The following is a 14,189-nucleotide window of genomic DNA, read 5'->3' on the forward strand; positions in this document are numbered from 1 at the left end:
GTGTGTTTTGCGTGCAGAATCTGTGGTGCAAAAGCGTCCTTCATGTTGTGTCCTTTCCCATTCTGCCCATCAAAAGTGCTGGAGACTCACAGAGCCATTGAGCCTGGCTGGTCTTTTGACACCAGCTCAAAATTTAGGGTTTTGGCTCACACCAACTGAGAACAAACACTGGAGATAATTCTTGCTGCCATCCTACCCACTGCTGCTAACAAGGGTGCACTTTTATTGTACTTGCTTCTCAAGCACCAGCGGAAATCAGCCCCAACCACGCTGCCTATTCTGTTCAGTATTTGGTTAGCAATAAATTCAGCCATCACAGCTTCAGAGTGGTCACAGAACTCCTCTCCCTTGTTCTAGCCGTGGTGCCTCTCTGTGCAATCCCTTCATCCCAGCTATGGGAATTTGGCACTTGGACTGGCCACCCTTCCTAAGACATAGATAAGATGGTTAAGTCCACCCTTGTGCCACCGTTCAATCCCAGTTATTTCGTCCTGTCAGAGATGGAGGTAGTGATGTATCACTTAATGTGATAACTTAATCACTTTAAGTGCTGTTTGCACTAGACATGTTGTAGTATCAGAACTGATTGCCTCACCTTTTATCGCATTGCAGCTCTGTTTCTCCATTACTAGGTCAGGAATTCCTTACATAGTCATTAAGTCATATCCATGGTGTCACTACCAGGGTTCTTTACCAGCTCTTCCTCAACTTCAATTTGGAGGGACTACCAGGATTGGACTGAGGATGTGCTTGTGTCACACATCCATCAGTTTTTTTCCAAATTGGCTTATAATCGTTTATAATGTAGTGTCCATGACATGCAGCAAGGAATGTGTTCAGGGTTCTCCATGCTGCATCGCTCTAAGAAAGTGTCATTTCTGACAACAGCTATTTCCACAAGAAGAGCGGGAGAGATTCAAGCCCAGCCTTTTGAAATGAGATTCTTGTCGTTGTCCTGCTGGTTCATCCTAAGTTGCTTTCTGGTGTCAGCTTTAAAGGCAGTTTTAACCAGATAAACTCACCTGTTGTCCTCAGTAAACCTTGTACCTCCTTAGCTAAGGCTGTCTTTCAACTCTCCCACTATACCAATGCATGTCTGTCTTTTTGTAGGGAAGTAACTGATCTATGCAAGTGGTTCTCAGGGATAACCTGTGTCAATATCTATTAAATTGGGAGGAGAGGAATAAGCAGGTACTTGCCTGAATCAGTGCCTGCAAGTAGCACAGCCTAACACAGCTGGAACTATTTTGGTGGCCTTGATGGGAATGTTTATGTTCTGGATGTCGTCAACACAGCTTTGTGGATCTTTATAAGACCCTCAGGAGCTGTTGTAGCTGAGGTTGATGCATCGTTGTCATGTCTGCCAGCTTTTCTACCTAGAGACCCAGCTCTGATTATTACAGATACAAGACATTACTGTTTAGATGCCTGTGTGAAGTTGCATGTGTTTTCCCTCTAAGATAAAGGGAGAGGTTACCGAGGTATAAGCTCTTCTAGTTGTAATGCACATGTTCACCATCCACCCTGCTTCCCACTGCTCTTTAAATTCCTCCAGTCTGGCTTTTTGGCAGGGGAGAGGGCTGAGGTGGCCCTGGGAAGATCTGGTGTATGTGCTTGTTCATGGAGCCAGCCATCTCGACATACGCTTGGGATGAAAAATCCCTGACCTCGAATGATAGGACATCTACAGGGTCAGATGTGTGGACCACATCTCAAAACATACTCTGTTCACTGTTAAAGAACCTTTCATTTATGTTGGTTCAACCACTACTCAAGTTGATAAAAGAGTGGTGCTAGACAGGGACAGTTGCATGTATGGGGATGCCTTCTACCTTAGCCCTCTTATGAAGCAATCTCTCTAATATCCAGTTCTTTAACCAGAAATGAGAACACAGCATTTAGCACTTATTACAAAAAAATACTTTGTGATTATGTCATGCAGAGGGGAGAAAAAAAGTGTCTATTAATTTCTTTCTTGTGTGTGCAGTGAAATAATTGTAGTCTTGGTAGATAGTTTTCTCTAAAAAACATGTAGGTGTATAAATAGCTGGAGACATTAAACAAGACTTCATTCATAAAGAGAGGGTATTTATTTTAAATATAGCTACTCCAATTTCTTAGTACTACTGGCTGGGTTTTTTAAAAGTGTTTGGTTTATCCGAAAGCACTTCTCAAAAGCCTAGCTGTGTGGTAGATCTAGAAGCAGTGCAAGGATTTTGCTCACTAAAAAGCTGTATATTGAAATGTTCCTTACTAAACATTTTGAGTTCTTTAATTGCCATGTAAACATTCTCAAGTTCACCTGTTTTTTTCCCATTGCAGAATTCTGGCGATCTAGAGATTTTTATGAGAATATTACTTTTTTTGAAATATGCTTTATCTGATTCAAATGATATTGCAGTTTACTTGGAAATGCTCCAAACAAAATTTATATAAATGCATTTGATTTTTTTTTTCTACAAACGTGTCTTTTCTGAGCTGTGTTTCAACTTATAAAACTGCTRCACTTTTTAATTTGGACACTTCACAGGCCAGAATTTTTAAGCCAGCTGAAGCACTYCAATTGAAATCATGGAGCACAAGGTTTGTAGATGACATTTTAAATCTGATGTGGGGCTATTCAGCTGCGCTGTGAGAGATCACTCATTTTTCATGCTAGTCGCTTTTCTCTTCTGAACAGTTTCCATTTACTTCTTTTTCTAACTACATCTGTTTAAAAAAAAAACAATTAAAACTTTCAAAATTATCTGCCTGTGCAATTATCTGTAATTGTCAGAGAYGGGACAATTGTGTGCATTTAATATTCATTCACATTATCTACCTGCATTGTAGATTCAGTTTTATGTACAAAACCTTCATATATACCATTTTAGATTTGATTTTCTGGATAGTAATGTTTGGATGTTAACACAAAATGCAGAAAATACCCCAAGATCAGACTTAAGTTTTCAAATTCTTCATGATTTAACGTGAAAGTAACAGAAAGACACAATCCTTGCTACTTAGATCATCTGGGAAAGTGCAGTTTTTTTAAAAAGGAATATTTTTGGTAAGCTAAACAAGCAATAATAAAGAGTGGTACATAAAATCATTTATTTATATTTATTTAGTGTATTCAGCATAAACATTATTTAGAATGTCTAATAGTAGAATCTTTTTAATAGAATAGTAACTAGTACATTCAGGCCAAAGTTTTTTTAAAAATGGCTTAATTGCCCAAATTCAAAAGACTTCAAAATCTGAGGTTAGGAAATGCTAGTTTGCAGAAAATCAAATCACCTACATGTATCTTTCTTCTAAAATCCAAGAACTTTGGCTTTAGATCCCAAAGAAAACAATGCGAAAGGAAGCAGTGATTGCCATGAGGAAAATGTGTGCATATGACAAGTGTATTCCATAGTAAGTCCTGCATTCCTGGACCCTGGATTCATCCCTGGTTAGGTCTTGCAAGCGTGGTGGGACGAAACTGCGCGAGCTCCCAACATCCAGGTTTCTTCTACATGGAGACCAAAGCACTAGGAAATTAAGTTGCTGCCCCACTTTTCAGTAATTTTCTGTCCTAGAGATGTTGGAGCGCAGGATGGGCTACTTCTCCTTCAGTATAAGCAATATTAGCATCACCTAATTCTTGTCTTTATGCACAAATAAGATTAGAACAGTACATGGGTCAGTTCTGTCATATAGATTCACAAGAAGAAGAAGCAGGGATAGGTTCTGCTCCATAGATGAAACTGAACCTTGAAAGCTGACTTCTGCTTAGTGATAAGCACTGGTGTATGTGCTTAAGTGCACTATTTAAGGCATACGGGAGCTTTCTGTTATTGCTTCTGTCATAAGTTTGTGAGTCATGTGCTAAAACGATTAGTTTCTGCTGTTAGGAAGTACATAAAAGCCAAGAAAAATGGAAATACCGGTAGTTTACAACGCATGAACTCATGAAAAAAATAGCACAACAATTTCATTATGATTATAAGTGGCACAGATGATAAAAATCTTGAAAAAAAAAGGATCTCTGTAGTGTTTCATAAATGTTACAAGTTTCCTTTCAAATAACTTTCAGTAATGCAGCGTAAGCAATTTGGTCAAACTATAAAATTTTCCTGAGAATTAAGAATTAAGGAATGCCTAGAAGGAATTGTCAGCCATAATATACAGTACAGAGCTTGTAAAGACCTGGAAATCCCCAGGGCAAAGAATGACATTGCTTCTTTAAAATAAGCTGATGATACACAGAGAATTAAAAAAAAAAAAAGAAGTCATTTCTGGGAAGTAAATACAGGGAATATTAAAGAAAAGAATCTTGTGTTTGCAACATATGTAATTGTTTCGTATTTTAATAAGCTTTTGAATCTCATGACCTATATTCAGTACTGCCTATTTGCAGTCCACATGCCAAGTTGCTTTTTGGTAATTTGTTTATTTGTATTATACTTTTTTTTTCAATTGAGTCATTATAATGGTGGATAAAATTGATCTCCAAAAATAAACTTTGCAGCTCTTATAAGAAATAGATAATATATAGGCTATATGAACGCATTATATGAATGCTGGGTTCTCTTGTTGTATTGAATAATAAATGGTTAAAAAGATTTACAATTTCTGCAAAAACTACTGAGCTTAAAGAGTTGGAGTATGTTTTTCCTTGWATTTGTTATTTAAACATTTCTGTAGGCAGTGATATTAAAGCAGAGGGAAAAGTGTGCTGCTCATAGTGATTCTTTAAAAATAAAGGAATTAAAGTCATTTTGAAATGGAAGTGTAAATATAGGAAGCCTTGCTTCTATTTATAAAATAAGTCCATTTTACCTCAAAGAAGCCAGTAGATTGTAACAAAGTGTTCTAAGAATATTTTTAAGTTATCCTTTGGAGAAACAAAAAATGTTTTACAATGATTTTGAATGCCATTTTTGTTTGACTGAAGTGAGATCTTGTATGTATGTGTGCATTCAGACTCATTTATGGAAAAGAGAATCCAATGCTTGAACACATAGAAGGATCATTTGCTATATTTACTTGAGCAGATTTTCATTGTTGCCAGCATTTAGCTTTGGAAAATGCATGTTTCAACCAGAATACAAGATTAAAGGAGATTATCTGTTGCTATTACTGTATTGCCTATCCTCTTTCTACCAGCCTTTTAAATAAAGAAAAGACAGCTTTGCTGCGTGTCAAGAATCAAATGGCTGCAGATTTGGAGAAACTTCTAAATCATCGTGAGGTAATCTTCCTGTTTCAGCATTACTGCCATTAATGTTTTCTCTCCCTCCTCCCTGTTAAATCATGGGGAAAGTGGTTAACTTTGCCTTGTTGTTTGCTTTTGTCGCTGTTGTTTTTCAAAGCCTAAGTGATAGGTAGTGCCTGTCAGGTACCAAGAGGTTCTGAGTTGTCTCTGAGCTGCTGATTTCTCTCTGTCTCACTCTGGCCAGCGGCCCTGGTCTCGCTGTCCTTTCTTATCTTATGCATATAACAGATACGCCTCGCAGTCTGTAAGTCAGGTTTCAGCAAGGGAAAGGTAACGTACTGACACACAGAGATGCTTATGGKCTGCCAGGCCTGCACGTGCCACGATGTGCCCAGTGCCTGCCACGGCTGCYCCGTCACTGGGGCCAGAAGGCTGGACACGGCGTCACACAGTTCCCCTGCAGCACATGCACCAGAGCTTCCCTCACCTCCAGGGTGGGCCTGGGGGAGAGCAGACAGGATGGCAGGCGCCCAGGTTGCGTCCTGGCAAGGGATGCATATGGATATATCTGAGTTTCATCCAGGCAGGGAGTCAGGGTGCTTCYGCAGAGCGTTCTCTGGTCTGAAAGTGGGGAGTATGTGGAGTCTTACTGTAAGTTAACTTTATGGGAATTCCCAAGGGCTTTTGTCAAGATCCCTCTCCAGCAATCGTAAGAGACTAAACTGTCATGGGATTCAAGAGAAGATTCTTGTGCGAGTTAAAAGTCTGAATAAAGGATAGAAGTAAATGAAATTCGCCAAAGCAGTCCCACAGATAAAATGATCTGAAAAGGGGTGACTAGTGATACAAAAGTTTGTTGATGCTACAAAATATTCAGGATATTTAGAAAAAAAAAAATTTTAAATGATCTCTCAGAGCTGCTGAGTAATTTGTCAAGGACTTGCAGAGAAAATATGGTGCCAGTGTTTCTGAAATGATGAATGTGATGAAAAACAGCYCTGGCTGTGTGTGCACTGTGATGGGATCTGATGGGACCTCTCTGGAAAAAGAAGATCATGTCATTATATGAATAGTTCTGTGAAAACACCCTTTCAGTTTCTAGTCTAGGAAGAGCAGAGATGGGGAGATTCGTCCCAAGGGATTTGCAAGTCACTTAAATTATTCTTTCCGTATTTGAGTTATCACCCTTTGTAATGCTGTTATTTCTGTAGAAACCTGACTGTCCATGCAGCTGACTATCCACGTSCCCTCACTCACACCTCCAAAACTGTTCTCCCTCATCTCCTTTCCTTGCTGTTCCCCCAAATTCTCTTCTCAGTTCACCAATATTATCATGAAATGGTCCAAACCAGTTTTGTTTGTGCTACCTCGTTACAGAACCATTTTCTATAGAAACCAAACCAAAATGATCTCACTGACAGCTGAGCCTGTGAGCTTCAACCTGAGCGAAAACTATACTTGTTCTGTTCTCCAAGTGCAGACCTCAAGTAGGAGAGGATYGACTGAAATAAAAGTAAAAAACAAAAAAGAGAACACAAGTTCTTAGCTTATTTACTCTCCGTGCTGAATCACCCTGGGTGGCCGTCTGATGCAATTTCCTCCTGGAATAGTTTTTGCATTTAGCACTCTGAATTTATTGTACTGCTCGTGAAAAGTTCCATGCATCGAGATTAAAATAGTCTAATTGCAGAACAGAGTGTAATTGAACTTGCTTCTCTCTCATACCCTGCAGGTGTCATTGACCTGGCAGGATCATCTTTAGGTACAGCAGAAGTGATCGTTTGCTACCTGTTACTTCTGATGTCTGAATCCACCCCTTAGGAGGAATAATTTACCTTAACACAAACTATTTTTAATAAAAAAMCCAGCTTTTTTAATTACAATGTTATGAAATTCCTTTATGGGGGAAAAAAATAGAAGTCCAAGATTTCATTTATGTTTTCCTAAACCTGCAATCAATAAATAATTAGAAAAAAAGTCCAGTGTACTTTTGTATTTGAAGATCCTGAAGATCAGATGACTTGCATCYTAGCTGAATCACTCAGTAAAGATCAAAATATAATTTTTATAGCAAAAATATCATTTCCTCTTGTTATTATAAAACAGTAATTTTCTCGACTCAGTTATTTTTAAAGATGTTCAATTATAATTCCAAGTCCTTTCTTAACTGGATTTGATAACTTTGATACAGCTGTGAAACTGTGTGTGCTGTTGGAGAATATATGTGAGGTAACAGGTAGGATTCACTTCCTAATCTCTTCACCTCTTGGAAAACTTTTCAACCAGTGCAGATACACAAAAAATGCTTTGTTTTAGTTGCTGTTATGAGGGAATATTTTCTTAAAAAATGAAAATGAAAAACAGCTTTCTTCTTTTAAGTAAGGAATGGTTGCAGACTTAAACGCTTGTGCATTTTTTCCSCTATTTTTTTGACAACTACAAAAAGGAGAAAAGATGCATAACTCTGATCACTCTTTGGCACGACATTAGTTACCTGGTATTGGTAAGCAGGTAACTGAGTGTTCTTATTCCTGTGCAGCTTTCACATGGTTCCAACCTAGGACTCTTTTTTCTTTTCCTTGCAGTGGAGTAAGTCAAGAAAAGTGAAGAATTATTATGAAGTCAAGGAAATTTAAGTTTTATACACAAAATGCTTTTGTTAGTATTATAGAAAAAAATACAGCATTTTTCGGGTAATTGATTATTATGTGTATAATAAGAAATGAGAAGACTAATGATGTAGTCGTGTGCTTATGTATTATGCAATTTTCTGAATTTTCAGTATTGCAGGCAGCTGGGCTACAGGGCTAATTTCAAATTAATTTCTTTCTTTTTTGTTTTTGTTGATTTATTTGTTTTTGTTTCTACCACTTCTCTCCAGACAGTCCRCTCCCAAGCAGCTCTGGCTTGGGTGCCTAGTTCTAGGATTGCTCCATCAGCCAGTGTGCACTGCAGCTGATTAAAGTCAGTATGAAGTGATAAACAGAGAAATAAGGAAGGAAAATAAGGGAAGATCTTAGCAATGCTTTGTAATAAAACAACAAAATTGCTACTCTAGAACTGTTCAACATCCTTACCTCCAAATAGCCTTCATCCCTAAATGGCTACCTATATAAACTATTCCTGATATGCAGCTTTTTCTGCTTCATGTCATTTCACAACTTAAAACTTTTAAATTGCAGCCAGCAGTGCAAGCAAGTCTGAATGGTGTAAGCCTTGTGAGAAAGAAAGCAAATGCTTGATCCTGAAAAAGGCTTTGTGAAGAACTTTGCTCTTGCCCTTGATGTCCAAAAAATGAGCARATATTTCCAAAATGCCTACAGTTTTGTCTAATTTCTTTGTATAGGTGTTAAAAATAGTCCTTGCTAGTCATAACAAAAGTTTTGCAAGCCATATATTTAGGAAAAGATMGTTACTGAAAAGTATCATTAGAAGTTGCATGTTTGGGGAAAGAAAGCTGTGAAATGCTAGTCCTATGGAAAAGACTAAGAAGCAGAGAAATAAATAAAGGTCATTTTTAGGAAAATATGTGAAAATAACAAGTCGTATTCTCTTTAATTTGGTTTTGTGTTTCTCTTTCCTCACTTCTGATGATTCCTAATGCCGCCTTTTGTTTTTTCACTTTAATGCAGGCCTCTTACAGCAGTCTTACTTTTTAAAAATTCCCTGAAAGGCACATAAATGTCTCACGTGTTGARATCTTTTTACATGATACGACAGCTTAGTTTATAATGAATTAGTGAGTTAGTCTTCATGTAGGTTTCTTTACCACCTAACCATTATACAAATATGCACAAACATCACAATTTCACATTTAGTATCCATGCTGTTACTTAAAAAAATATATATCTAATCTTGATTTAATTAAAACTTTCTTAGACAGGGTACACATTTTAAGTCTGCAGTCTCTAACTACTGAATTGCAAAATCTGATAAAAATACTCATTATGGTTTTAAATGTTTTGTGCATGCTATCATGTAATGTAATAACTACCAGTCCTATTTTTGTTTAGTTATCCCTCATGGTATATCATTATTTCTTGTTAGGAATTATCTTATTTCCCTTGAGTTTGCAAGAACATTTGAATTCATAGAATATCTAAACCCAGGATATTCTGTGATATTCATAGTTATGATAAATTGACTTGTAAGTGTTTTAAAATTACAAGCAAAATGCCCAAACAACCTTCTGTTGCCTTAAATGACAGTTGCAATAACTATATGGTTTTGATTTAAGATATTTCAACCTGTGTGGTCTCASATTATATTAACTTTTTTTAATGAAATGTTAGGGTTTGAGGGTTTTCATTTTCAGTTTTATCTCCATATGATATCAGCTGGATTTATAATGCTTGGTTTGGAGTTAATTATAGCATTTAGGTATATTTGTTTGTATAAAGAAATACATGTGTGCTTAATCTTACTTTCCTTTTCACCTATTTTAAATTTGGGAGAGAAAAGTTAAATATCTTAAGTTCCAGACTATAGAAGAATTCATACAGGGCTTCTATGTGAGCTCTTTTATTAAAGAAAAAAATGGCACTAGGTATTATTTCCTGTAATGAAATAGTTCATTATTTTAAATAATGTGGACAGAACTAAGCTAATTCAGTGATGATTATATTTTACTGTAGAAAATTAAAGTGAAAAGCAGTCACTTGCCTATATATTCCATAAAATATGGGGTCAGTTCATATGAGAGATAAGAATCTTTTCTTGAAATTTGGACCCAATTCTTATTTTTTAATGGCCTTCTCTTTCCTTTTTGTCCTGGTGAATAAATGAATGTTGAAAACTTTTTAATCTTATCTTCTCATTTATATCATTGAGTATCTGCTGCTGATATAAAAGTTACTTTCTTCTTTGAATGGACCAGTTGTGCTGTTGAGAGTGGGTTCAGGTCCCCTACTGCAGGTCCCAGAGTCATGCAGAGGTTGTGATGTTGAGGAAGAGCCCGTGCCAGGCRGGTTTTATCCTTCCTTCCCTTGCTGCTTCCCTCTTTGAGCTACCAGGACGTGTTGGGCTATGCTGCTTTACATAGCCCTCAGTGCAAGGTAGAAGGTACCATTATTCACACACTCAAATTTTTAAGACAGTTGAAGAGCCTGAGAAATTTTACATAGATCATCAAGATATCCAGTAGTGTTTTTCTTAGCTTTTCCAGATCCATCCAAGGCTTAAAATATTCCTTGTTAGATCAGTGGGTCTCTTCTTAATACCCTTCTAGTAAAGAGAGCTGATTTTAAAATAATATTTCAAACCCRAGAGTTTTTTTGTATTATTATTTGGAGTTTATGATTTCTTTTTAATTCAGTCACACTTTTGACTGTCCCACTGTAGGTGACCAAACCGCACAAAGATTGTGGTCTTGATTCCTCTCCCTCTGTCTCTTCACCTTATACYTGTAAATGAGGACCTGCGTTGCCCTCCGTATAATCAGAGAGGCATGAGAGGAAAGAATATTTTTCAGAGAATAAATCAGGATGAAATTACACAATACAGCTGAGTTGGACCCAATAACTAACAAGGCCTCACTTCTTTCTTACTGGATTCTTCTCTCCCYGCTTGGGCACCAGCTCTGGCATTTCTCTTAGCCTGCACCAAGACCATTGAGATAACAAAACAGAAATCTGACAAAGCCGAAATAGGGAAAAAAAAGTGAGGAATTGACATATGTTAGAGTAGCAGCTTAAATCATCTTTAGAAAGGATGCAGCAAGCAAAAGAGCAAGTAAAAATATTTATATGTCAATATTACCAAGTAAGGGGGAAATAGATTTTGCGTCCAGACTTGCAGAACACACTAGGCCTCTGTGCCATCCTTCAAAACGTTATCATCTGTCAAATGCTAAAGTTAGCTGAGATGAATCCCTAGATCTTTCTTTGCTGTAGCTCTTGATCCGTAATTCTCTTTATCTGCTTGAGTTTGTTTTTGTTTTGTTTTGTTTTTTCTTTTTGCTAACACTCAGGCTTTGAGTAGAAGAAATATTTACCATGAGTTGTGATCTTGGCATTTCCATTGGCTTCAGTGCTTGGTACTGTTGTTAATGTTTTGGAACATCAGAAGTGCAAATTTAAGCTTTATCCATTGGCTTCCAAACTTCTGATAAAAACTTGGAAGAACAGTCTGTCAGCACTCAGATGTTTGGCAAGAAGCTTTAGCAATCATTTTCTGAGRTTACGTATAAGAGGCTGTAGATTTGCTGTGCTTTGATGTATGGTATTGTTCTATTTCTTCAAATATTTAAGATGCAGATGTATCATTGTAGAGTAAAGCAATAATGTGTAAAATCGAAACTTAATAATTTAACATTTCTAATTCTAAATGCGAAGTAGAGAAATTGATTTCTAAATCTTCCTGAAATCAATCTGAAGTGAACAAACTGCTGTGATGTGGAGTTGCTAATCTATCATTTCTTTAAAAAAAAGAGCAAGTTTAACAAATGAGAATTTTATTTATATTTTTGACATATAAATAGAAAGCATGAAAAGAAACAAAGGTGAGACTAATGTAAAAGATACCAACAGAAGGTTATTAAATAGGTCATCTACTAAGCATTACGAACAGTTTCAGTTTGCTTAAATAGGAGGGTTTTAATCTTAGTTTAAGCTACTTGTTTCTTTTTCTAGAAATGCTTCCTGAAACTGCAGTCTCGTTAAGTCTGGCAGCACCCTAGTTTTTAGTCTGTAAAATTAAAACTAACTGTGAAACTATTGTATTAAGGAATGAAAGGATAACATTTGTGACATGAACAGTAGAAATGAAGGTTGTTTATAATATTCAGTACATTCCTGTAACACAGTTGCTTATACAGATACRATTATTTATCAGCCCATGAATGTTATACATTGGCAAAAAGATAAGAAAATTGGCTGAGATTTCATCTCCTGTCCAGATCTGGGCACTTGGGGCCAATTAGCAGCTGTGCCTGATTGCTAAACCAGTCACCTGCACTCGTGACACAGTGATGCTTCAAGTGGAGGTAGCGACCAGAAATCCAGCCTGGCTGCCTGCTCTGAGAAGGAGTAGTGAACTGGGAGCAGTGGTTGGAATAAACTGAATGATTTGGTAACATTCAGGTAAACAGGTGGAAACACATGGGCTTTGGCTGCTCTCAGGAARGTTCAGCTTATGTCAGTGTGTTGTTGGGTCACTCTAATAGAAGTGAGGACTAAATCTSTCTTAATATATGTGCCTGAATTGGTATGAATTTTAAATTAGGATAAATTAAAATGTATTTAGCTTAGCCATTGAAAGCCCTCATTGTTTTTGAATCATATTGAAGTATACAAAGTTGCTGTTTACTTCTCTTTGTTGAGGATAGTCTGCCTAAGTTAGTATTAAAATTCTGGTTGCTTAGGTAGTTAYGTTGCTTAGGTTATTATGTTGAATTTATATTCTAATTAGTGGGTTAGGAGCTTTCTAAATTGGATGTATAACTCACCGTTTATGAGTGAAGATCATCCTTTTCTTTTCCTTCCATATATCTCTTTCCACATTTTTACTGTTTCTTAACAATACATCAAAATAATCCCTTCTAATAACCRAATATTTATCTGACTTTCTTAACTTTCTAACTGTAGCTATACACCTCAGAAATATTACAGGATAGTGCAGAAAAGTATTATTAGCCCTGTTTTATAGAAGCAGCTATTGAAAGGCATGGTTATTTGCTCAAAACTCTGTACAGAGTGTGTGAATATTGATATTGAATTAATCCATGAATCTCACGTGTCTCTTAGCCATAGCCGTTCCTCTTTCTTTACATTTTCAGAGGTAAAAAGCCTGAAAATAAAATCTTTTTAGCATCTATTTATATGCGTAGCTGGTGGCTCTAAGACCTCTCCAAAAGTTCCTATAACCAGCTTCCTCTAAGTTCCTATAATGCAGAGGATATCTATAAATTTTGAGTGCTTAAGCCTTAAGTGTTGCCATATGAATTATTCGAAGCATTTGCAATTCAGTGACTTTTTTTTCAGAAATATTAATAATTTCAGAATACAGAGACATCTTCTCTTTTGTGATGCTTCTCTGATTCTCAGTCTTCTGAGATGAAGAATCTGGGAGTCYGTGTGCTTGTATGTAGGCATCACACACCACGATCCCGTAGAAAACCCCATTACTTCTCAATTATCATCCATTTATCCAGCCAATAATGAAAGCATGGGATATTTTTATTCTTTTGGGGAGATGCAAAGTCTCCTGAAGTGCCTGTGCTTCACCTCTCTTTGACCAGTGCTGTAATATTCACGTTTGTCTGTCTTACCTGTGTATTCTCCCTAATGCACGTCCTCTGCTGCTGAACTTCCTGCGCCCACAGGCTCGTTCCAACGCAGGGAACGACCTTGAGGATTCCAGATGACTTTTCAGTATTTTGTTATTAGTCATACTTTAAAGTGTGGCTAGTACTATCCTAAGCTGTAATTAAATTACGCTGAAGAAGATTGACTAGAAATAACTTAGGTCAGAAAGCCAGTGTATTGGTTTTAGGAACTTTGAGAGCAGCAGCAGCTGCCGTCTGCAAAATCAGAGGCAGAGGGAAGTTCAGAGGCTCATGAAAGGCTTTGGGAGGAAACAGGGGGGAGGACAGAACGTATTTAATGAGGGATGCTGGCTTAGTGGATAAAATGAGTAAACTGCTTTGTTAGATGCGGGGGAAAAAAAGGGGGTATTGGAAGGGGCTGGGAAGATGTGGCTGAAAATAAGTGATCAGTAACAGGTGCCTTTGAACAGTCTCTAGTTCTGCTTCTGTCCCCTCTTTCTGTTTGAAAGATTGTACATGATAATGTCAAAATTATTTGTGTTTCCAAAGTGAATGACTTCCTGCTCGTCTATGTGCTGCAACTTGTTTTATATTAAAAAAAATGCTGATGTACAATGCTTAGCTCTCTTTTTAAATGTTAAGCCAGAGTAATTATCATTTTTCTTATGCTACGTTTATGTTCCCAGATTCTAGTTTCTATTAATGTTCTGCATGTTTTCTAAGTAGATTACAGGGACATTTCTG

The 14,189-nt window shown here is 37.0% G+C and overlaps 1 protein-coding gene across 2 annotated transcripts in view; it reads left to right on the forward strand.

Annotated features, from left to right (window-relative positions):
- PIBF1 (progesterone immunomodulatory binding factor 1) overlaps nt 1-14,189 on the forward strand; it is a 102,514-nt gene that overhangs the window by 77,031 nt on the left and 11,294 nt on the right. Inside the window, exons 15-16 of one of the 2 annotated variants that reach the window (XM_026044527.1) lie at nt 5,134-5,218; nt 6,915-7,033. In XM_026044527.1, the coding sequence (XP_025900312.1) occupies nt 5,134-5,218; nt 6,915-6,944 (115 nt within the window). In that variant the 3' untranslated portion in view covers nt 6,945-7,033. Of the gene's footprint in view, nt 1-5,133; nt 5,219-6,914; nt 7,034-14,189 lie in introns of those variants that run through there. The other variant, XM_026044526.1, reaches the window with a different exon arrangement.

Source organism: Nothoprocta perdicaria, unplaced genomic scaffold, assembly GCF_003342845.1.
Source record: "Nothoprocta perdicaria isolate Ctin4 unplaced genomic scaffold, notPer1 scaffold_37, whole genome shotgun sequence".
Lineage (NCBI taxonomy): Eukaryota > Metazoa > Chordata > Aves > Tinamiformes > Tinamidae > Nothoprocta > Nothoprocta perdicaria.